Source organism: Protopterus annectens, chromosome 2.part0 (assembly GCF_019279795.1).
Source record: "Protopterus annectens isolate FY-2018-M chromosome 2.part0, PAN1.0, whole genome shotgun sequence".
NCBI classification, from domain to species: Eukaryota; Metazoa; Chordata; order Ceratodontiformes; family Protopteridae; genus Protopterus; species Protopterus annectens.
Genome location: NC_056728.1, coordinates 1,643,238,542 through 1,643,264,223, shown reverse-complemented (window position 1 = coordinate 1,643,264,223; position 25,682 = coordinate 1,643,238,542). Strand labels below are relative to the sequence as shown.

The following is a 25,682-nucleotide window of genomic DNA, read 5'->3' as shown; positions in this document are numbered from 1 at the left end:
AACTCTGCCACATCCAGCTCCGACTCCTGCCTTTTTGTCAATGCCACTGTCTCCAACCCATATAACATAGCTGGTCTCACTACACTCTTGTAGACCTTCCCTTTCACTCTTACCGATACCCGTCTGTCACAAATCACTCCTGACACTCTTCTCCACCCATTCCACCCTGCCTGTACTCTCTTCTTCACCTCTCTTCCACATTCACCATTACTCTGAACTGTTGATCCCAAGTACTTAAACTCGTCCACCTTTACCAACTCTACTCCCTGCATCCTCACCATTCCTCTACCCTCCCTCTCATTTACACACATATATTCTGTCTTAGCCCTGCTGACCCTCATTCCTCTGTTCTCTAGAGCATATCTCCACCTCTCCAAAGTCTCCTCAACCTGATTCCTACTCTCACTACAGATCACAATGTCATCTGCAAACATCATAGTCCACGGGGCCTCCTGTCTGATCTCATCTGTCAACCTGTCCATCACCACTGCAAATAAGAAAGGACTCAGAGCTGATCCTTGATGTAATCCCACCTCCACCTTAAACGGATCTGTCACTCCCACTGCAGTCCTCACCACTGTCACACTACCCTCGTACATATCCTGTACCACTCTTACGTACTTCTCTGCCACTCCCGACTTCCTCATACAATACCACAACTCTTCTCTAGGCACCCTGTCATATGCTTTCTCCAAGTCTACAAAGACACAATGCAACTCCTTCTGACCTTCTCTGTATTTCTCCATCAACACTCTCAGAGCAAACATTGCATCTGTAGTGCTCTTTCCTGGCATGAAACCATACTGCTGATCACTAATCATCACCTCCCTTCTTAACCTTGCTTCCACTACTCTTTCCCATAACTTCAAGCTGTGACTAATCAGTTTTATCCCTCTGTAGTTACTGCAGCTCTGCACATCACCCTTATTCTTAAAGATAGGTACCAAAACACTTTTTCTCCACTCCTCAGGCATCCTCTGACTTTCCAAAATTTCATTAAACAATCTAGTTAGAAATTCCACTGCCATTTCTCCTAAGCACCTCCATGCTTCCATTGGTATGTCATCTGGGCCAACAGCCTTTCCATTCTTCATCCTCTTCATATCTGCCCTTACTTCCTCCTTGCTAATCTGTTTCACTTCCTGATTCACTATCCCCACATCATCCAACCTTCTCTCTCTCATTCTCTTCATTCATCAGCCTCTCAAAATACTCTTTCCATCTACTCAACACACTCTCCTCTCTTGTGAGTACCTTTCCCTCACTATCCTTTATCACCCTTACATGCTGCACATCTTTACCAGCTCTGTCCCTCTGTCTAGCTAATCGGTACAGGTCCTTTTCTCCCTCTTTAGTGTCCAATCTCTCATACAACTCTCCATATGCCCTATCCTTAGCTTTGCCACCTCTCTCTTTGCCATGCGCCTCATCTCCTTATACTCATGTCTACTTTCTTCATCTCTTTGACAATCCCACTTCTTCTTCGCCAGCCTCTTCCTCTGTATACTCTCCTGTACTTCCTCATTCCACCACCAGGTCTCCTTGTCCTCCTTCCTCTGTCCAGATGTCACACCAAGCACCTTTCTAGCAGTCACCCTTACTAGTTCTGCTGTAGTTACCCAGCTATTCGGTAACTCCCCACTGCCTCCCAGTGCCTGTCTTAACTCTTCCCTAAACTCCACTTCACAATCACCCTTTTTTAACTTCCACCATTTAATCCTTGGCACAGCTTTCACACTCCTCCTCCTCTTCTTGATCACCAACGTCATTCTACATACCACCAATCTATGCTGCTTAACTACACTTTCCCCTGCCACCACTTTACAGTCTCCAATCTCCTTAAGACTGGCCCTCCTACATAGTATATAATCAACTTGTGAGCATCTTCCTCCACTCTTGTACGTCACCCTATGCTCCACCCTCTTCTTAAAATACGTATTCACCACAGCCATGTCCATCCTTTTCGCAAAATCCACAATCATCTGACCTTCTGCATTCCTCTCCTTAACACCATACCTACCCATCACTTCCTCATCCCCTCTGTTCACTTCACCAACATGCCCATTAAAGTCCGCTCCAATCACTAGTCTCTCACCCTTGGGTACACTCACCACAACTTCATCCAACTCACTCCAAAATTTCTCTTTCTCTTCCATCGCACACCCAACTTGAGGAGCATATGCACTAACAACATTCATCATTACACCATCAATTTCAAGCTTCATAAACATCACTAAGTCAGACACTCTCTTCACGTCTAAAACACTCTTGGCATATTGTTCCTTTAGTATAACCCCTACCCCATTTCTCCTGCCATCCACACCATGATAAAACAATTTGAACCCGTTTCCTAAACACCTGGCCTTACTTCCCTTCCATCTGGTCTCTTGCACACACAATATATCAACCTTCCGTCTCTCCATCATATCAGCTAGCTCTCTTCCTATACCAGTCATACTGCCAACATTCAAAGTTCCTACCCTCACTGCTACACTCCTAACCTTCCTCCTATTGTCACTCAGCCCTGTCAATTGTGTAGGGCCACTCCCATTCCTGCGCGGAAATCGCAGTGGGGTAATGTTCTAATACAAAGCCGAGCGAAACTGAAGTGTATTAACTCATCAGATGCGCAGTAGCATGCCCCGCCCAAACCCAGCCTGTGACCATTTTGACTGAAAGATGCCACCAAAACACAAGGTAATTTAGACCTATATTTCACCTTTAATAAAGCAGCTTTTTAATATTTTTTGTGCTGTATCACTACTTATCACTAAACACATTTTAAAATATTAGTGCTATTAACACAAGACATTGACACAATTCATATATACATTTTCTGAAGTGAAAGAAGTAAATAATTAATTATTGTCATTATTTATTAAGAGTAAGTCAAAAATCAAGACGTCCTTTAAATAGGGAGAGTTGACAGATATGCATACCATTCAGGTGTACCTGTGTAGCTGTGCCGTGAGCTGCCTGATTGAAGTTATTATTAAGGGCTCCATATTCTCCCTCCTGCGCGAACTTGGTGGTGGGTTAATGCACTTCAATATCTCCAATAACACTACACAAGTGATCGCAATCCTAAACATACAAAAACAAGCAAGTTCAGAATCAAGACATTCCGATGAGCAACACTAACCACTGGTATCAACGTCATGACTAACTTTGCACTCTGGCAATTGAAGTGCAACATTAACCCACCACCGTTTAATAATAACTTCAGTCAGGCAGCTCAGGGCACAGCTACAAAGGTGTTACTTCATTGGTAGTAAGATGTTTTGATATTATTATGATTTAATGCTTGCATTTTGTTTAAAATGTCGGCGAAATTGAAGTGTATCAACCCACTTGAATGTGTTATTTTCTTTCATAACAGTCTTCGGTTTTCAAGATGCTGGTGGAACATTTGAATGGAAAGGCCATTCGTGTCATTATTGTGCTTACTAAATGCTCTGTTTTTGACATGGATTGACCGTTATATTTGCATTGCGTGTCAATCACGGGCGGCACATTGCTGTTGTTAATCCCCGCTCTCCGGCATGTCAGTCACTTGCTGCGGGCACGCCCATTCCTGAACTCGGTGGTGGGCTAATACACTTCAGTTTCGTCCACAGCCGACTGTTGGAGCATTAGGGGTTGACATAGAAGTATAAAATGAGGAGTGGAATTCTCAAACTTGTCAAATCCAGAGTCGCTGCGTTGACGTTACTTGTAGTGTAAATCATAACTAGTATTATTCTGCTGTTTGTAAATGAAATTAAAACGCAAATACAGCTAATGTGATTTTTGGGAAGCGATCCTCAGCTAGAAAACAAGTCAGTAAAACGTGATGAAGGACAAAGGGACATTAGTTGTAGCGGCATTTTAATTTCATTTACAAACAGCCGAATACTACTAGTTATATTATAAGTCATGTCAACGCAGTGACTCTGCTTGAAACTAGCATTTACTAAATGTTCAACGCGAATTATTATCTTGCAGTTTTTCTCCCCAGGCCTCCGCTGAAAATGGACATGTATCCAGTCGGACTATCCCGGTCAGCAAATGTAAAATAAATAAATTAAAAGGCCGTTGAGTTGTATGCACCCCCCAACCCCCAACAGACATATGTGCATGTGTGCACTAATTCCATAGCAGAAATAGCCTTTCCCAGGACCCGAACTCAGTGATGCCAGTTGCTGGATTAGCTCCGAAGGCGCATGCTCCATGCGCTAGTGACCTAATTTTTCAGGTTGCAGTTGTTAGCTACTAACGTTTGAAAGCGGCAGTGCGGAGTTGTATCAGTAGGTGTAGAAATCGTAGGCAGCTTAGTCACGGAAACTCTTACGTGTCCGGTCGTGGGAACCTAGATCACGATGCCACGATGTACCGCTGGCACGGACAGGAAGGAGTGATGCGCTTCTTCAAAGCGTTGTTTGTAAGTATAATGTGGATAAGTGTGAAGGATAAAGCTGATACTACTAACTGACGCCACCCTGCTTGCCTTCTACGCCGGAAAGCAGCTGCCTGCAACTGCAGTTTGACTGGGGGGGTCCTGCAGGGCACCGCTGGCAGTAGTAAGAGCAGGCGATGCTGCCTGGCTGTGACTTGTTACTAAAAACGTTTGCATGCATTTAAATTTTCCTGGTGTTCTGTGAAGTTCCACTGACCCGACTCATTGGCAGGCTTTGAAAAAACACAGAGAGACGCAGAAAACTCGCCACATTGCTCCGAACAAGGGGTTAAGGTCGGTCTAATCCCAAACAACACAAACTGTAACTACTTGTGCTGGTGTTGCATTTCAAGCTGTGGATGAATTCTAAGCACAATTCACACGCAAAACACCACTGTTCAGCAAGTTATATGTTTTGTTGTGATGTTTGACTAGGACATGGGGGTCCGTACAACTCGACGGCCTTTTAATTTGTCCCTTTGTCCTTCACCATATTTTCCTGACTTAATTTCACAGTTGAGGATCGCTTCATAAAAATCGCAGTAATTGTACCGACGTTTTGATTTAATTTGGATACCCAATGTGGTATAAATATTGAGGAAAACTAGTACATAGTGCAAACAGGCACATGCTGTCAGACAGACCCCATGAGTGTATTTTAAATACTAAGTTGTCATTAGGCTATCAGAAGTACTTATGTTGTGTGTACTACTCCAGAGTAAGGTAAGAAGCCCCGATCAATGTTGCTGTGTGTTAGTGCTTTTAGTACTTCATGGCACCAACAGAACAGGCTGCAGTCTGGTGGTAAGGGGGGATGATTTAACCACAAAACGAGTACAGACCATGCTGCAGCCTCCGTATCTGTCACCGGTAATTTGCTGCAGACATCCTGCGGACTGCCTGTGTAATGTTTAATTCCTGCGGTGAAGGCAACAGCTCTTCGTTTTATTCTAGTGTTTGTGTTTGAGAAGTGCATGTGGGGTCATCCTTGTGTTATTTATTTATAGAGAAACTCTGCACACTGATATGCAGCAGCAACACAGAAGATAGTAAGGTCTGCAGATGCTCCCTACTGGGTTGTATCCTACAGTAGAGTTTTGTCGTTTTGCTGCATGTTCTCTTGGAAGATAAAAAAATAGTTCTTTTCAAGAATCATTTTTAACCCGAGTTGCTAATTTTTTTATATATACACTCTTTGGGTAGTTAGCTGTTTTGTCAAGCGGATAGAGGGCAAGGTGCGTTTGCAAAATGTATACCCGTACCGTTTGTATGTGACAATCGAGCCCATGTATCATTTTAATGTTTGAAGCGATGGTAAGTAGAATTGCTAAGAAGCGTGTGTTTATGTGGATTTTGTGTACTGTCGTTTAGTGTCTGCTACTCTTACTTCAGGCACGCGGGGTTTGAGGTTGAATAATGCTAATGCTGATGGTAAAAAGAGCAGGCAACACATATGTTGTTTGATACCATCCTGCCATTGTTAACAAGTACTAGAAACAGTGTAAAAGGTAGTAAGCCATCCACTTACCCTGTGCTGTGATCATTTCACCAGCAGAGCTTAGCATACCTCCAATCTGTTAGTGCAAGAATTCTGGGCAAAGCCAAACATAATGGGGGGCAAAGGTGTAGAAATTAGGGACAATTTTTAAATATTGATCTTACAAGCTTAAAAGCTTAATAGTGTAACAATGTCTGCATTAGAATGCATTTTCTAAAGTGTATGAAGCCTGAAATTCAAATTTCTTGCATTATTTATTGACTTCAGTCCTCAGTGATTTGCCAGAAAGTCACACATTGTAGGAGAAACAGACCAAAAATATGAGGTAGAAATCTGAACAGTTGAGTGGTGCAATTAGAAGTAAAATTGGAGCTTTAGTCTGAGCTACCCAAAACAAATAAATTGCTCGAAATAACTCATTAAAATGAATTGATTAAAACAAATCAACTGTATGCTTTCTACATGACTGCATGCTGTTTTGTATTTAACACACCAGCCAAAATGAGTTTTTGGTTCTTTAAAATCGCACCTTTCTCTACAGTACATAGATTTATTTTTATTTAGCAGTCTTTCTGAAATATAGAATTAAATATGAATCAGTTCTGCAGCAGAGACTAGTTTTGAGTCATGACTGAAATACTGGCAGTCATAATCTTGCTTTTTTAAGTGATTAACAAAATTAAGAGTTGATGGTCATCAGTAGTGTTTTCTTCAGAAGTAGTTTGAATCCTTGGCAGCATCGTATTGCAGGACATTTTGGGGGTGAGGGACATCACAATGGGAAAGCTGGTCCTCATTGCATACCCACATGTTGTAAGAAGTAATCCTTGACAGATCAGCAACATATTTGTAACTATAGAGTAAAACTAACTGCACTTTAGCATGCCTAGTAAAATGGAAATGGTTGACTGGAAAATACATAAATAAAATGCAGAATATGCAGCTTTTTCTGCCTGATCCCGGTTGAGTGCAATTCAGATTGCCATATTAAATTGTGATGCATAAAGAGGGGTGTGTATGCGTGTATATATTTGTGTATGTGTTATCTGTTTGCAATGCCTGCAAATGTGAGTCTGGACATTAATTACCACACGTACATGTACAATAAACCCATTCAGTACACAGCCTGACATATATTATTGCGCTTTAGGAAATGGCACAATTTATGATGGAGTCGGGTGCTTTATTTTAGGTATGTGTTGAGCATACTTGGCTAGTCAAATTATTAGGATTTATGCTTGCATGTTTTGCGCATATATATGTGTGTGCGCGCGATGCCTGCAAACATGAATCTGGATATTAAGTAACACAGATGGACATGTACAACAAGCCCGTTCAGTGCACAACCTGACGTGCATTTTTGCATTGTAGGAAATGGCATAATTTATGATACAGTCACTTTGGGGGGTGCACTTTATTTTAGGTATGTGTTGAGTATATGGGGCTTATTAGGAATTATATTCACATGTTGTGTGTATGTGTATTTGCATGCTTTTGCACACAATCCCTCAAACATGAATCTGCTTTATTTATTTAGACAAGTTTATTTCAAAACTGTGACCTTTTGTAATGGACTGCATCTTGATTGCATGTTGTACAGTTGAGATCATATAATTAATTAATTTTCACAGCATTCAGCACATTTTGGTCATGTCATGGATCCTCTTAAAAGGAAGCAATGTTTGATACCCGGCTGTTTTCGTATAGTTTATTTTGTGAGTGAGGACATTTTATGCAACAGTAATACTGGCTTTATGGTTACATGAACTGTAGTATAGATGATTGTTTTCGGTTGTTAAAATTCCTTGTCTACTGTTAGCTGTTGTACAGATAAATTAATCCACACATCAGTTTCAAACGTGTGATTTCAGCATAATCATACTGTAATTTTATGCTACAGACAGTTGTAGGTGGTATGTTGTAGTTTTTCAAGTAAATACAATAGGAACTGGTCTGTTCAGTCAGTGAGCATGTGTTATATCATATGACAAGCACTGTTGGGAAAACAGTGTTCAGTAGTGTTCCCTGCAGATAAATTAGAAAAATGTTTTAGTTGTGTAAGCTTGCTAGTTATCACTCTTGTAGGCTGTCCATATGAAGAAACATGATTTTTTGAGACCTTTTTATCTGTTCCTTGTTCTTTAATACTTTGCGCGATACATTTCCCAGATTTATAGTTTATTTTAGTTATGATAATTAGTTCTTTGTTATGAATTGTATATCAATTTACAGTTAAATACATTCCCGTCATTTTCATGTCTTTGCTGTTTCTGTTCAGTCATAGGTTCACAGATTAGTACTAGGCTAACTCCCCTTGTAGGCTATTTTAAGTCAAAGCAATTATCCCATATGAGAGTCAAACCCTGCACCTTGTGTCTGTAAGGTAGAAACCTTAGCAATTATGCCACATACCCAACCCATTTATTACCAAAGTGGCCATGTAATTTGCTCATGTGTTAACTGTTTGTTGTGTCCACTGCCATATTCTCTTTAAATGAGGTGTATGCATTCCATCTGTGACCCACTTCTTCCTTCTCCAATTTTACTCTATCCTTTCATCATTTTTGTTGTTTTTTGTTCTGTTTTAATGCTGTTGCTGTGGCTTGTAGGGCAAGGAGTTTGATAAGCGAATGTTTATTATTTTTTGTTGGCTGCGAGCTAAACATTTGTATGGTGGGGGGGGGGGGACTGAATTTGATCAGGACACAAAAAAACTCCTCGGCCATCAGACAGCTAAAAGTGCTGTAAGATCAGTAACATCTACCTGAACCCTCAATAGTTTGGGCAATTGAAAGCTTAATTTATATATCCTCCAACACATGACTTCTTAGGAGTGCAGTCCCAGCAACCTGGATTTATATTAAAGTAATGGCACAGCTTCAACTGTCTGTTATGGGTGCACAGCTATTTTCTGTTTTTTTTTTTTTTTTTTCTTTCCAAAGGAGGGAGTTCAACTTTCTGAGCCAATTCCTCTGCAGTATATTTACGTTCTGTTGTTTTAGTCTGTTTAAGGCAAGCAAATAGCCATTACTTTAGAATTAGAAACTTGAGAATTTCTATTTTGGGCATTTGCTTTTGGATTTTTATTTTGCATCTAGCCTAACTGGTTGTAATAAGAGTCTTAGTAACACTTGCATTGTAGCTGCTTAAAATATCTTAAAACTTTTACCAAATGCTTGTGGAAGTGAGTCTGTTTGGTTTTGAGTATACTGACCACTGCAGGCATTGTGGGGTTGAACTGTTGGTTTCGGAGCTTATTATTTAGGAGAGTAGGTTAGGGCTGAAGTGGTCAGCTAGCAAGCACTGTGTGTGTGTGTTTTTTAGTTTTTTTTTTTTTAGTTTTAATATGTGGTTAAACATGTAAACTTTTATTAAAAGAGTTAACATTGTTTGTTTTTCATAAATGACATTATCAGTGAAATTTTAGTGCAGCTGGACTTCTCCAGCCATTATTCCTGTGATGTCTGGAAATCTAATAGGCACCCCTCGTTAATAGACTTTGGGGTAGTGTGAAAACTTCTCTCTTCTTATACAGTTACCAGTACAGTGATCATGGCTGGGTTTCTCACCACTCATTTATATTTATTGCAAACAATGGTCCCTTAGCAGGTATTTATCTAACTAGGATAGCAGTGTTAGTTATACATATGACATCTTTTTTTCTTGAGTGCAATTACTTTGAATACCTTTGTAGTCATACAATCCCGCAGAAGTTCACATGTCAGCTAGGTGGAAGATTTAGGAAGAACAACTTCCAGAACATACAGAATGTAATAAAAATGTGTGTTTGCACTATTGTATCAGTACATTGGATATTTTAATGCATTGTCAGAAAAGGAAAATAAGTGATTACATGTAGTCCTATTTTGTTCATGATAATAATAACACCACCACCACTGCCTATTTATTAACTGGGTAGGACAACCAGACAAACGTTCCGTTTTCAGGGGCAACCTAGGAGCAATGTCTGGCGAAGTGATTTCCTCAAGATCCCACAATAGGCAAATGAGGGTTGAAGGAATTAACTCTGTACCATAGAAACTCCACCTCGCAACCTTAACCTATGCTATGATCTTAAATGAAGACAGTTATGGGGGGGTTATCGAGCATCACATCACAAAGAGGAGCACATAAGACCTATTTGGAAAGCAAATTACAGGAAATAAATATAAACTGTTTGTCATAGGAATATGGGTGGTTACTTGGCTGACAGCCCTAAAGCCATTTTAAGCCTAGCCATTCATACCAAGTTTTCCCACTTACCAGTGCTCAAGGTCTAGAATGGGTTTGATATATTTTCATTTTAGCAGTGCAGATATGCTTTTCGTCCAAGGGTAGTGCATTTTTGTGAAACAGAAACATTTTGGATTGTTTGTGGTAAAGTACTAGGTCACTTCTCTTTCGCCACTTTTGATTGGTGACTTCCCCATACTTTTGGCAGGTATAATCACTATGGAAGAAGAGAAGAAGGTAAGTGTGGCATCATTTGCTTATGATAATAATTTTAAATTATTATATTAATGGGAGATCATTTATAGGTGTGATAGGAAGGAAGTCAAGCAGTGATATATTGGAAACCCTTATGATGATACCCTTAGGGTTAGAAAGGACACACTGCACCATTTGTGTACCACCCCTTATAAGTAATGGTTCTAAGTAAGCAAGGGTAAAATAATGTCATCATCCACTAATTCAGGCAAATGCTGTGATCACCTGTGCATGACTTGGGATGTCACATGCATGTGAATGTTTGAAGAGAACAGATGCATATTTGAATACCTCTGTCCATCCATCTTAGGATATTGTTGTCAGTTATCATACTCTTAAGACATGTGAGTACCATGGCCAAGCCACAGTGTGTGTTGTATGTGTGAGAAGATGGTGTGCATGTTAGAAAGTTGTGGGTACTGGTCCTTAGTACCTCCTCTAAAGAGCGTAGTAATGCAGTGAACATATAGTTGTTGGCTTTGCAGGTATGCCCTCCTGTATGGATGGAAATAAACTGATCTCCAAAGTGTAGCATTTCTCTTTCTGTAGTGCTGCAGGTTTTAGTATCTTTATTGGTTGAACTCTATGAAGGGAGTTTGGATAGGTAGTCATCCTGCGAAGGGACTCCTTTTACATTTTTCTGGAGGGTTTCTTAATTGATATCCCACTGGCAGGCCTAAAAGATAAGATGAAATATGGATAGGAGGCACATGAGCTGAAGCTGTATTATGTAGTGATAGTTGATGTAGGGGGTTTTGCCTGTATGTTTTTATTAATTTTGTTCATAAAAATTGTAATATAGTGTAGTCTTTTGCAAACTGTTACAGTATTATCACCATACTATGTAGTGACAGTCAGGATAGGGTTTTTGCCTGTAAATTATGTTAATTTTGCAACTAGAACTCTGTGTTGTAATACTGATTATAATCCATAGCAGACGATGGTGACGAGTCTATTACAGTCCCTTAAAAATAAATAAATAAAGAAATGGGCTCCATATTGAAATGTTGGCACTGCAGATGCCAAGTGTCAGCCTGACTGAAAAAAAAAAAGAAAATGCAATAGAATAGCAACTCTCGTACATGGCTCTTCCTTAAACTCCATTTTTGAAAGAGGACTGCCCCCCCCCCCCCCCGAAGGGGAAGGCAAGTCCCCTTCACCCCCAGATTTGTGTATACTAACTGTGAGATCACCATAGGAGAAAAGGGGATTTTTCAGAAAAAATGATCATCTTGGAATTAATTTTTGTTTTCTGTTTTTTTCTTCTGACCATTCAGTCCCCATGTTTTTGGACTGTCTTTAGTGGATCTTGACATTTCAGGTGATGACCTTCAAATGTCAGTTCTTCACATTGTTAACATAGTACTCTTCTGGGCTGTGCTTTATCTGCAAGTTTATTTCTCTCAAGCAGGTCCCAACCCCTCGTTAGCAGGTGCTGCATGGTTGTTTACTTATAGGTTCTCTACTCTCTTCCACCCAGATTGCATTTATAGGTCATGTGGTGCCTTCCTCTCTCCCCTACTTCCTTCCCCTAAGGTCTTTTACTCTTCACTTCCATCAGACTGACCGTGTACCCTTTTCACTTGACTTCTGAGCCCAAATCTTGTATTTCCTCTCTGCTCAGTGTTTTTATCAATTTGTCTTCCATGCTCCTCATGTCATCCTCTTAACTGCTCCTGCTATCAGTTTTACTTCTATTCTTTCTTCCTTATCCCACAGTCTACTATTCAACTCCACCCCAAGCAAACAGTAAGCTGTTCTCTTCTGCCTACTTTCTGTATATTTTACTCTGTATTTCTGTCATTTTAATCACACCTTCAGTGTTACTAACCAGAAACTACCAGATATGTAATTTATCTGCCTTTATTTCCCACACCTCCAATACTTCACTTCTGGCCACCATCCCTACTCCTTTAATCTCATGGGTGAACTGCACCAACTGTGTGAAAGTCTCCAGTGCATATCTCCTAGTGGTCCAAGTCTACTCACAGTTCTTGCTGTTTCCCAAGCCTTTTCTCAAATATCTTCATTTAACCATAGATCACGACTCTATTGATTGCTAAGCTTACTCATAGCCCTTTGTAGTAATTTATATCACATGCCTTTATAAATGTGCCCACTTTGTCCTTTTTAATGACTTTTCATTTCTTTTTCCATTGCTTCCCCTATCTTCTATTCCTCTTCTTTCTCCTCACTGTTTTCTTTGTCACCACCCACATTCAGAAAACTGTTTGTTTTAGCCCCATAAACCTTAAGAACTCCACCTCCTTTCTGTCCTTTATAAATCTCAAGCTGTATTTACTCTTATCATGTCCCATCCTTTTAGCGCTGTTACATTTTCCCATGGTACCCTTTCTTCCCATATCCTATTCAGCCTCAGATCTCCAGTCTGTATCCCATCCACCGCTTTCCTCACATATGTTTTGATGTATATCCCTCTCCACCCTGCTGCATCCATATTTGTAGCTTCCCATTTCTGTTTTCCTTCCCACTTCGTTTTCCTACTCATTACACCTCTAATTCTGTGAGCAGTATTACGTGTTGTGGCATACCATTTTAAAATCGGGTAACGCAGATTCTTTAAGCTTTTTTTGCCTTATGCAGTCTTTAAAAAGCCTTCCCGTAGTGACTGTGTCACACAAAACTATAATACAGCTTTTGGATCTCCCCTACCACTAGAGAAGTACTTGCATGTTATTCATTGCTGTTACTGATGTGTACAATACACATCCTGTACTTTCACTCTGCCCCTTACTGTTCGTAGCTTTCTAGACCACTTATCCAAAAGTCTCTCTGCATCCCTTTTTAACTCTTCTCCTGGTTTTACTACTTTACTACCTTCCCAGACTTATCATTCGCGGTGGTGCAGCGGTAGCGTTGTTGCCTCACAGCAAGAGGTTCTCTTGTTCAATTCTCGGCTGGAGTGCGGGGAGTGCCTTCTGTGTGGAGTCTGCATGTCCTCCCCGTGGTTTGGTGGCCGTTCGAAAGACATGCGTAAATGGGCGTGCCTTCGTTGAAGGTTGAACGTCGAGCTGGCACCTCAGCGTTTGTGAAAATTTACTGCCAATCATTAGCGGACCGGAGTTCCGCTGTGGCGACCCCTAACCGGGAAAAGCCGAAAGACAACAACATTACCTTCCCAGACTTAAAAAGCTTCAGTTCCAGACATTTTTCCCTTTTGTCCAAGGTAATACCTTCCTTGCCCATTCCAGGTACAGCTGACTTCTGTGAATGAGAACATAGTCCTGACTCCTTGCCAGAAATCTTTATAGAGTTTTAAAATACCCAACAGCTGCTGCATAGTTTCCTCTAACTAATGTTATGCAGTCATTTGCAAACAAAATCATTCCATGGTTTGCATCACTTCCCCTTTCCTCAACTTCTTTTTAATTTTGTGAACAGATCCTTGTGTTTAGTACTGAGAACAGCCCTAGCAAAGGGGTATCCCCATCTCGTCTGTCTTCCTCACCATAACTGCCCTGAACACAACCTGTTTTCCCAGAATCCTTATACTTGGGCACTAGTATAATGCTCTTACTGTTCTGAGTTTCCAGTAAAACTATCAGCAGTAAAGTTTATGGCTTCTCTGAGTCTTTGATGTCCTAGATTTTGGAAATCCAATAGTCTTACTTTCGGGCTTCTCCAAGAGATAGAATTCTTTTTGGTCCTTGACTTTTTTTTGGGGGGGTGGGGGTGTTCAGATGTTGACAGTTCTTAAACTGTACAGATATTATGACTCCAGCCATTCTTATATATTGAATGGAGTGGGATAGTATAGCAGGACTTTGATAGTTTATCATCAGTTGAAAGAGTTTGCAGTGCTTGCCTTGTCATCCTCGGTTGTGAAAGTTAGACGTTAAGTAAACGTACAATGTAGTTGTCGTCAGGGGAATTGTGTTTCTCACCAGTGTGTTTCTGCAGATTTCCTCCTGTCTTGCATGGATAGATGTCCAGTCTTGAGTTCAGCGATTGCTGACAGAACTTTGAGCATCTTACTTGAAACTTTCCATTTTTTAGTGAAATGAAATTCCTTTCCCTCTCTGTCTGCAAGCTGTATTTCATCTGTGCAGCAATTATCTTGGCAATAACAGAAGTAGCTACAGCAGCTACCTTTCTGTGCTTCTTGTACTTTCTGTAGATGGGGTACCCACATAAGAAGAAATTCATAAAGTTCAGTTTAAGGCGTAACAAGTTTCTGCGTCCAATAGAAATGGCTTAAAATGTGGTACTTGTTTATGCCCTCTTGCGTTGCAGGGTTCACAATTTTAGCTTGTCAAAAGGCATTAGGCTTCCACTGTGACTTGTGGAGTTACAACTGTGGGGAAAGTAACTCGCCAAGTTTAAATCAGGAATACAACCCAACAAAAAAATGAATGCAAATTTTTTGTAGTGAGGTGGAGGGTGGGGGACACAAATACCCCTGAACTTACCCATACTAACTCTGCAGTCACACCAGCATGCAGGAAAGGGAAATCACTGAAAACAAATCCCTCGCAATGCACACTTGAAAGCATTTTGTAATGGAAAATGGTAATCTAGGAGTTCAACGTTGATGACTTGAACTCTACCATATTGAACCATTTTGTGCTCAGGTGTAGGGACGTCCACTATTTGATTCTGTTGAACACTGGAATTTTTTGTGTGCCTTTATTCTGTATTTAAAAAAAGTGAAGACATTTTGTACAGGTATTTTGTTATCAAACTACAGTTGTTATTGTAGTGTACTAATGTTTTAGTGATTTCTGCTGTTTTTTTCCTTGAGGTACACAAAGCTACAACAGCAATGTTGAGAAATAAGTTTAACTGTTATGTTTATTGTACTGACTGCTCACAAGAAAAGGAAATGCAGCCTCTCCTGCTTTAACCAGCCAGGTGGCAAATGCTTTTACTCTGTGTGTGACTAATTGCGGTTTGGACAGTTGTGAGACTTTGATGTGACATTAATTGAGGTTTGGACAGCTGAGAGATGCTTTGTGAGCATTTAATATTGCTTACGCTTTGATCTTTCTGTTGAGACATTTATGAAGATCTCACAGAGTGCCGGCATGTAATGCACCTTTATTTTAAGTTTTATCAAGACACTAATTTCTGACACCATTCATGTCTTTAGTAGCTAAATCCGTATATTTGCCACCAAAAGGTAGCACTACATTAGAGGTGCTGACTTTGTCTTGTTGTTAGGTAGTTGATATGTTTATGGAAATTGCTTGACTTTATTGAAAACACATATGGATACTGTGTCCAGCTGAAGTTCTTCTTGTTCTTTGTTCCACGAACATCTGAGGCTGTCTTCGGCCCTATTTGGTGATGTATTTGTTGTGTATGATAGACCTTATAAACATTGCCAGTTTGCAGACTGTCACATTCATAGATTCTTCAGGCAGGCCCATTCCATAATGGCAAGCCAGCAGGCAGTTTGTTCCCTGGCCAGCCAGAGTTATCAATTCAGCATCCTACTGTGGCAATACACATTACAGCTCTTGACAAGACATTTTCCAAAAGGAGTGGGACATGAAGAACTCGTATGTGAACCTCATCACAGGTGGCAGTGATGGGAGCCTGTGTTGTCAACAACCTGATGTGGTAGGTGTTTGTGGATAAGAGTCTGGCTGGTTTGGCCAGCTCACTGCTTGAGATTGTTTCTGGGTGATTAGCTGCCCCCTTGTTTGTGAGCATAAGCACAGTTAATACTTTTGATACTGAGCTGAAAACATCTTTGATATAGACAGTGAGTTTAAGTACTGAGCTGAAAACATCTTTGATATAGACAGTGAGTTTAAGTACTTGCATTCCTTTATCCCTTCCTGAATTATTTACCTAGAAAGTGTCACTACAACTGCTTCTGACTGCAGACACAAATACTTATGACAGAATGGAATTCACAGAACTGCAGCTGTTGGTTTCTGTGTTTTGAAAATGTCAGAATTACTTCCTGAGCTGTTTATTCTAAACACTCTATCTGCATGTTATTGCTGGAGATGAGCCTGTGTGAGCGAGCTTTGCTGTAAGGTGGGTTCTGAGAAATGTCAACTAATTAACATGAAAGAATGTCTTGCCCTGCCAACTGGCTTCAGGCTCTGCAGAGGTAGTTGGGTTAATTCCTTTTATTTGGGGCTTCTGAAGTTGGAAGTCTGTACAAAGCTGTCAGACTATTGTTTTCATACACTTTTTTTGACAGCGTTTCATTTTACTGACAAAATCTGGGAAAACAAGTGTTCCAGGTGACTCATTTCACCTTTGGGAACACTTTAAGACAGTAGAGTTTTTATTATTTATTACTTTTTGATTTCTCCTTTTGCTCTCTGCATTACATGTTCACATGCTGCCATGCCTGGAACATGTACCTACCTTTCAACCTCTTAGAGCAAGAAATCTGGACAAAGCCATAAATAATGGGGGCAAAGGCCCAAAATAGGGACACTTTTTAAATATTGTTCTTACAAACTCAGAAAGTTGATAGAATAACAGGTTTTGTATTGGTGTGATTTTTATAAAGGATATGAAGTCTAAAACTCACATTTCTATCACTGTTTTCTGACTTCAGTCATCAATGATTTGCCAGAAAGCCACAAGTTGGAAAAAAAGGATAACAATGAATCATATAAGAAGATGAATGTGTCATAAGTGAAGTATACTTGATATCGTACTGTGTACTTAATCGAATGCTTCTGGTATAGGAAGTTTAGCTGGCTGTGTCTTTTATGTTGTATTATTGCAAAAGTGGCATTTCAGGGCAGCAATACAAAAATTTGATGTACTTGCTGTTTCTGAATATCTCTCTGTATAGGAGATAACCTGTGAGTGGAATGCTTTCAGTTGGTCACATCTCTTAAATTAACTTAAAAAGTGTGGTGGATAACTAGTGTGGACTTGGTCTCCTGCTTTTTCTTTTATTGGAAGGGACACTTGAGTACATGCACGCATTATTTATTTGGTCACAAAACTGCTTTTTGAATAATGTAATGCCATGTAGAACAGTTTGCATTTATAACTCTTCAGACTACTTTTAACCATCTGCATTATGTCTTTTTCCCTTAGGAATATACATTTGCCATTCCCACTCTGGATCATGTCTGACCTAGCAACTCACGTGGCCGCAGCACCAAATAAGTACAGGCAGACTTCTGATGTTTTTACTGTTGCCTGGAAGTAAGCATAGGGAGAATGATTTTGGGGGTGCTGTGCCTCACCACCTTATGCATGGTGGTCCTTGCTGCCTTTGTCTTGGAAGTAGGAGCTACTTTGAGTGTAAATGGAAGCACTTTAAATCACACTGATTCACTTACTGGCTTTATTCCTGCAATAGCTCACCAAGTCGATCATGTCATTGTCAGGGAAGGGAGCAGTGCCTTGATAGACTGCAACGTCACAGGAGAACCTTTTCCTCTGTTTCAGTGGTATAATTCTAATGGCCATTTACTAGTAAACGAGGAGGAAGAAGGTGAGTTTATTTTTTTTTGTACAGATTTATTGCTAATAATTTTGTTAGTGTACAGTAGAGGTGTTTTGTGCTCTTACTGGTTGATGAAGAATAGCATCTATTGTTACATACTGAGATATTGCATCGTTTTAACCAATAGAGTGTGCCTTAGGATGTGACAATTGTAAGAAGGTGACTCTTGAAAAATACATTTAACAGAGTGTTTGCTTGAGAAGACATATATTCTTTGTCTAAGAAATAAAATTATTTTGAATTCAGTATGCTTTTACCTTTTTAACAAACATAAATCTGACATGTATTGCATTTGCTTTCTCCATTTTCTAAGATGTCTGCACTTCCCATTTCCTTGTCCAGAGAATATGAAGGATTTCCTTATGTTTTTTAATCATACTATCAGGAGCCAAGAAAATGAAGTAAAAAAATTCTGTCAAAAGACAAGACCAGAGCCTGTACCATAGGTGAAAAGATTCAGTCAACCAAGGATGCCAAGCAAGCGTTTTCATAAGAATAATTTTAATTGCATTTCGTTTTTGTAGTTTTACATTCTCCCAGGTCAATCAGAAGTATGTTGCCACTGTACATATGCGTTTTGGACAGACATGATAGTACCTTTTGAGTTCGGATCTGATAGAGACTGTCTTGTATGCAGTAGAAAGGATGATTCTTACTCATATGGAGAACTCCCTCATTCCATATTATAAGCACAACAGTCCAGTGAGGCTACCTTTAATACCACCAATAGCCCAACAGAGCTATTGCCCAGAGAGAGTAATATATTTAATATTAAAGGCTCTCATTGAAGATGGGGTTAATTTAGTTCAACGTTCAGCAAAAAGCTTTAATAATCTAATCTGTATATCCATTCTGACACATTCGAAGTAAGGTTTCCCATTCCAAGGCACCAAGCCTAATAGTTCCCTTTTGCCACTCACTCTGTTCAGATCACGGCCTTTGTTGTTGAAGTTTTTTTTAATAATTTTTATTGAAAAACACCCATGACATATTATACAACAATACAATTGTACTTCTTTTCTAAAATCTGTAGATAACTGTACACATATGTACACATGCCCAAGACATTAGCAGTCTTGTTGAGACATCTCATGTGGTGAAGAAATACATGAAACAACATTACGTTAACATTTCTTATGACTTCTGGAACCTATTCAGGCTTTAGCAATAATCTGTAACAAAACACAGCTTACTGACGACTTTCCATATTGAGGAGTTTTTAATAATGTTTAACTCGTATGTTGCCCATATGTACCTGGTGTGAGGTTTTCTGTTCTCTTGCAATCATTTGTTTAGGCACATAGGGGAGAGTATTAATCTCATAGTCAGTTCTCCCTCTTCCAACTAGTATCTTTCTCCTCCATGCCTACTATTAATAACTCCCAAATTAATGTAGATACTTTAGCAAAAGCCTAATCCCAACCCTTATTAGCTTGTCTCCATGTATCCGGAGCTCTCTTAACATTCCCAAAACATAGGAATCACAGCCACATGATCCACTTCACACCTCCAGCATTTGCAATCAGGTGTTTTGTTATGCCATTGTGTTTTACTGGGGCTTGTGTACATATCATAGGTGCCGAATCCTCCTATGTTGATCCCAGATGTAGGTCCACTTCTTGACCTTCAACTCTCCCATATTTCCTTTCAGAACCCTTGTCCAACAGCTTCTTGCATAACCCTCTGTATGGTCCCAAAGTCTCTCCCAAGTGTTTTTTTTTCTTTCCTTACCTTGACCCTTTTTGACACTATAGCATTTGTTCCAAGGGGCTTCCTTAAGCGCTTGCCTGTTGGCTCCTTGAGTGCTACTAGCAGCATATACATCTAAAAACAAATTAAAAGGTACCCATTTTAATCAGAGAGGTAGTATTGTTCTTGTAGTTGCTGAAATTGCATGTCACTTTTCTATATCAGATCTATGTTCATCTAACGTCTTTCTGTTCACAACAGAAAATTCATACTCCCATCCATTCCGACTGAGATACTTTATCCTGAATTTTGTTGATAATTTCCTATACATTGATATGTAGGCGTATCCCATATCATATCCCCAAACTGTTTAATTCCTTCTTTCCAGTGAAACCTCAGCTTTCTACAAAAGTTCTCATAATGAAAGAGAACTTTTTCCACCCACCGTTTTAGACTTTGTTTTCTTATCTATAGAACATTATTGAAAGCAACAATCTGGGTTGTGCTATGCATTAGGTTCCATTCTCCTTTAGGTGACAGCATAAGCATTATCTGTCTAGGAATGTTGTATCTATGTATTTCCCCACATAGTCTTCTTACAAGCGCTGTAATTTATTAAAGGATGCTCATGTCCGATAGATATGTGCTAAATAACTTATAACGTTTGGGGAAGAAGCATCACGTTAATTACATTTGTTTTGCCTGTAATTATGTCGATTCTTCCCCTCAGACTCTGAGTTTTCGTATTTAGATTATCTGGATTCCACAGAAGTGTTCCTTCTTAGCTGAATCTCACTTTGAGACCTAAATAGGTTAGGTATTCTACCTCTTTGAGTACTACTGATTTGCCGTCCAGTTTTCCTTATCCAACTCTAACCAGCACCAGTTTACTTCGTTTAGTTTGAGCCCTGAAACTTCTGAAAGCTGCTCAAACCCTTCCATCACTACTGGGAGGTCGTCATCAATGTTAGCTATGAGTTTACAACCCTTTGTTTTCAACAAGAAAGATACCCTGACTCCTAAATTCTGGTAATGCTGCAATATCCCATAAATCCACAGCATCAATTCCTCAATAACTAATGACTAACAAAAACAACCAGTGTGAAAAGGGACTCCCTTGTCTGGTACTGCTAAAAATGTTTCCACTACCTGATATGCCTTCGTTTAAAAATATATCAAAATATGGGTTGTTGTATAGCACTTCAAACAAAACTACATCCACATGTTTATATTCATTTTGGAAACTGTCATGAAAATGTGCCCATTTCCACCAGTTATCTGTACTTTGCCTTTCTTTTAGGAGCCTGCTGTGTCCCTTCCCAATAATTTTAGACAAAATCTGATCCAGTCTTCTTTTCAAAACTATTGCTAATTGTAAAGAGCCCCTTTACCCTAGGACAGTAACTAAGGAGCCTCAATCCTCACCACTGTCTCCGGTAAGGAAGTGTCACTAAAAGCAGGGATAGAAATGCACAATTGCCCCTACGAGTACACCAGGAACTGGACTTTATGCTTCACTCCAGGTCCCCAAATGAGTCTCCACACTAACCAGTACAGAGCACTGTGTCCCAGTTCTAGGTATCTGACACACTCGCTCTTAAATGTCTGATATTCACACATACACACACTCGTGGGAAAGACTGACCCAGATTTACCTGCTGGGTTCCTTTGCCCAGATTACAAGGTAATGGCTGCCACCAGTCAGACACCACAATATCATTCAAAAGGGGTGTTAATTATATTGGGTACAATAGATATTGATATAAATGGTAGCATGTAACCCAAGCAGTAAGGCTTTTCCGAGTGGCCATGGTGTTATCAGAATAAGTATAAACACACTCAAGTTATTAAAAGTATTCATCTGACACACTCGCTCTTAAATGTCTGATATTCACACATACACACACTCGTGGGAAAGACTGACCCAGATTTACCTGCTGGGTTCCTTTGCCCAGATTACAAGGTAATGGCTGCCACCAGTCAGACACCACAATATCATTCAAAAGGGGTGTTAATTATATTGGGTACAATAGATATTGATATAAATGGTAGCATGTAACCCAAGCAGTAAGGCTTTTCCGAGTGGCCATGGTGTTATCAGAATAAGTATAAACACACTCAAGTTATTAAAAGTATTCATCTGACACACTCGCTCTTAAATGTCTGATATTCACACATACACACACTCGTGGGAAAGACTGACACAGATTTACCTGCTGGGTTCCTTTGCCCAGATTACAAGGTAATGGCTGCCACCAGTCAGACACCACAATATCATTCAAAAGGGGTGTTAATTATATTGGGTACAATAGATATTGATATAAATGGTAGCATGTAACCCAAGCAGTAAGGCTTTTCCGAGTGGCCATGGTGTTATCAGAATAAGTATAAACACACTCAAGTTATTAAAAGTATTCACCAAATAACCAGCCACAATGAGAGGTAGTAAAATATTTAATAATAAATAGAAGAATTTAAAACATGCAAATACTGAATTTGTGTCTTTCGGCTTTTCCCGGTTAGGGGTCGCCTCAGCGGAACTCCGGTCCGCTAAATATTGGCAGTGGATTTTTACATGCCGGCTTACCAGCCCTGACGCACAACCTTCTAGGCACGCCCCATTCATGTATGCCTCCACACAGAAGACGCTCTAGCTGAGAATCGAACGGGACAACGTCTTGCTATGAGGCGACAACACTACCGCAGCACCACCACCGCAGTTCAACTGATTCTAATAAACCAACAAAGTTTTACACACAGGAAATATGAAAATAATAATGTAGGCTAGATCTCACATTGATTTAAAAAAACCCTCTAACTAGCTGTAGTTCCCTGACTATCTGAAGATTAACTGTCCCTAAATAATGTAAATAACTCAGCAAGGCAAGATTATACTCTTACTTCCGCAAGGCAAAATGAGGAATTAATGTCCACACCCAGGCTGTTGTTTGTCCTCAGCGAGTGGAACAACTACTCTGGAAATAAATGGACTACTACTGCTGAACAGCTCTAGAAAATAAACTGAACAACTGACTCAGAACCTGCTTTTATAGCAGATTTTTTTTTTAAAGTAACAGGAAGTTGCTATGAAAATTCTGCTCTCTCATATCAGACTTTGAAAAGTAAACAAACAGCTGCAGTAAAGATTCTGTTTTCCCAGCTCTGGCACACAATGACATCGCATCTAGGTCAGCACACTCTGGCATAACATACATTCAGAATTCTCTTTAAAAAAATCATGTACGTTTGGTCAGCCAGAAGAACACTGTTTGACATACAAACATTTTGCATAAATTAGAGTGATAATCAAAAGAAATACATTTATTTACAGAATTATAGCTAATAATGCTGTCATATGTAACAGGGTAATTTACAAAACTTCAGCCAGTCATACTAGCACAGATAACAATATCTAATATCCTCCCACCAATATTTTTGCATCCCAATTTAGTAAAGAGATTTGCCTATAGTCAGCTTTATTTTGTTCCCTTTTTCCATAGGAAGAGCACAGTCCAGTAACAGTTTGAAATGTTTGGACTCACTAGAGAGAATCCTGAAATACAGGGACTAAATGGATGAAAGAATGGACTTGTATATACCAAGTCCAAGATGCCACTTCCTCAGATTATTGCCTTTTCTCTGAGGCATGGCGACCTCAGATTTGGTATGTACATATAAGTTTGGGGGTGCAGGGTGGGTTTGGCCACCTGCAAAAAGAAGTTTTAAGGAAAAGAGTGATTTTTGAAAAATTGTTTGAAAATATATTTGATTAGTGTATCCCTGCTTATTACCTATCTCTTAAGTCTTAATGCATACAGTATTTAAGAAGTTCTTTTCTCATTCTGACTACATGCACAGTAATATATAAAAACAAGCAGTATGTTCAAATTATACTGGTGTTCTGTAGTTCAATAGATATAACATCATTCTTGTTCGCTCTGTAGGAATAAGATTTTGACCTGATCTTATCATGTATTTTTGTATTTGCCAGCATGCAGCTATAAAAATATAAACTACCACACTTGCACCTCAGAATGTCCGACACCATCATGCAGGTTCATAATAACATAATTATTTAACAGGTTGTAGTTAACAAGTCATGTAAGCTCTGTGCCCTAAGTATCAATGTCTTCAGTTCAAAAAGTCCAGAGTTCTTGCATTTAGTCAGAGCTAATATGTTCTAGTTAAACATAAATGATGTGTAATACACTCCTGCCTTAAAATAGTTTGCCCAGTGGGGTCTTTAAAGAAAGTTACTAAAAGTAAAATCTCTTCCAAAGACATAACCCTTTAATCGTGAAGTTAGTAAGTTCTAAAAACTCAAGGCACTTGCTTACATTTGAAAATTATGCAGTCTTCAGTTTGGAAAGGTTAACTAATAAAATGTTGGCACTCAGTGTTGAGAGACGGAAAAAAAAAAGACTGAAAGCTTAGAGAAGAGTGAATCTCAAAAAATGCTGTTCTCTTTAAAACTTCTTTTTTTTGCAGGGGGCAAACCCTGCACCCCCAAACTTGTATATACTAACTCCGAGATTACCATTCCCTGGAGAAAAGGAAATAGTCTGAGAAACTGCATCCAAACTTGTTGTATACAAGTGCGATCTTTTGGCCATTCAGCCTCTGTGTTTTGGGAATGTAGTGGATCCTGACATTTCAAATGTTTACCATTTGGAAAATCTGGAGCTGCTGCACATAATAAGAAATAAAGTAATCCTTACCGTTATGCACTCTGTTACTGTGGAATATTCCATTGACCAATGTAACTTGGTCTATTGTCATTTCTTTAAATCTTTCCCCTTCCTATCTGCTTTTTTGGTGTACCACCATGGCTAGATTCCAGCAATGACCCACCATGATCGAGTCTTTGAAGGCCTCCATTAAGTCTGCATCAATATTCATCTTACTTGTCAGAGTGACACTTGTTCTCTTCTCTGCACTGCAGTTTTTGAAATATGATATTTCATCTTCTCACCCCCTGTGCTGGAACACTAGATAGTTGATGCAAATCTGCATCTCCTTTGTCGAGTATATTTATCTTGCATCATATTCATGTAACCTGGCCAAAGAAAGATGGTTTCTCTGAGGTAGTATGATCTGCTTTCTTCCCTTTTCTGATCTTGACTGATTTCTGGATGCTTCTCCAGGCTGTTTTTTTTTTTCGGCCTGAACAGATGATGTCTCCTCAACTCTTTTTGTTTGTTTGCTTCACACTCTGTCTCATTGTAAGAAATAATATGCTGCAGTCCCTTCTAGGGTCTGCTTTCCTTCCTTTCCATCTTCTTGTAGAACTGCCATTCATCAGCAGTATCCGTGGACTTTCTGATCTTGTCAAAGGCAGTTACTAGTACTGTAGCAGGATACAGAATATATGCAGGGAAGCCCTGTTCAGAAGTCATTCTTTTGAGAAATTATGCCTCTTTCTGTCTCTGATACAAATTCATAGAGAAATCTTCCGTAAATTTGAGGCAGTATTGCTGCCAAGTATAACCCCTGATCCTATGTTGTTTGCTCTGTCTGGCATTAACCTCTGGGGAATCTGACACCAGCCAGTTCTAAAGTGTTCAACCCGCTTGGCTTTACCTCCCTTACCCACATTTCCCCGCTCCTCACCCTGATCCTCAGATCTAGTTTGCCACCATTCCTGTTAGCAATTTGATCTTGGCTTCATTCAGCATTTCCTGAATCAGTACCTAGTGTAGTGCTTTCCTTGGTGAGATTTTTGCTATCCGTTACCCTCTTTGTTTGTGGTACTGTTGTCTGTATTTAGGTAGATGGGTAGTTAGGTGTGTAGGTTTGTTGCCCTTCTTCCTGATTGTTCAGTTGAACTCCCTGCCCTTCCAGCATACTTAGATGTTTTTTTCCCTATTCTAATTAGTGGTTTTATTGTTTGTTAGTTTAGTGGTCTTGTAATTTTTTTTGTTCTAATTTTGGTCATTGGTAAGGGCTTTAAAAAGTGTGTGCCCTGCAGGCACAAAATGCCTTTGCAGGACGTGTGTGCACTGTTTGGGAGCTTAGCACCTGGATTCTGGGTGCTCTGTTTGTGAGGGGTTTTGGGACAAGAGCCATTAATGAATGCAAGGTCAAGTTGGTCGTTTTTCTCCCCTCTGGTTCTCCCTCTT

General features: G+C 39.7%; 1 protein-coding gene across 6 annotated transcripts in view; it reads left to right on the top strand.

Moving 5' to 3' along the window:
* The first annotated feature begins 4,228 nt into the window (after positions 1-4,228).
* Positions 4,229-25,682, top strand: part of MFAP3L (microfibril associated protein 3 like) — a 181,783-nt gene continuing 160,329 nt past the window's right edge. The window contains exons 1-2 of one of the 6 annotated variants that reach the window (XM_044061716.1): positions 4,229-4,420; positions 17,460-17,862. Coding sequence is in view for 5 of the 6 variants with exons in the window: in XM_044061711.1 (XP_043917646.1) it covers positions 17,586-17,862 (277 nt within the window). In the remaining variant the exon portion in view is untranslated. Of the gene's footprint in view, positions 4,421-4,498; positions 4,730-5,141; positions 5,159-5,482; positions 5,750-10,384; positions 10,404-17,459; positions 17,863-25,682 lie in introns of those variants that run through there. The other 5 variants (XM_044061711.1, XM_044061713.1, XM_044061715.1 and 2 more) reach the window with 5 other exon arrangements.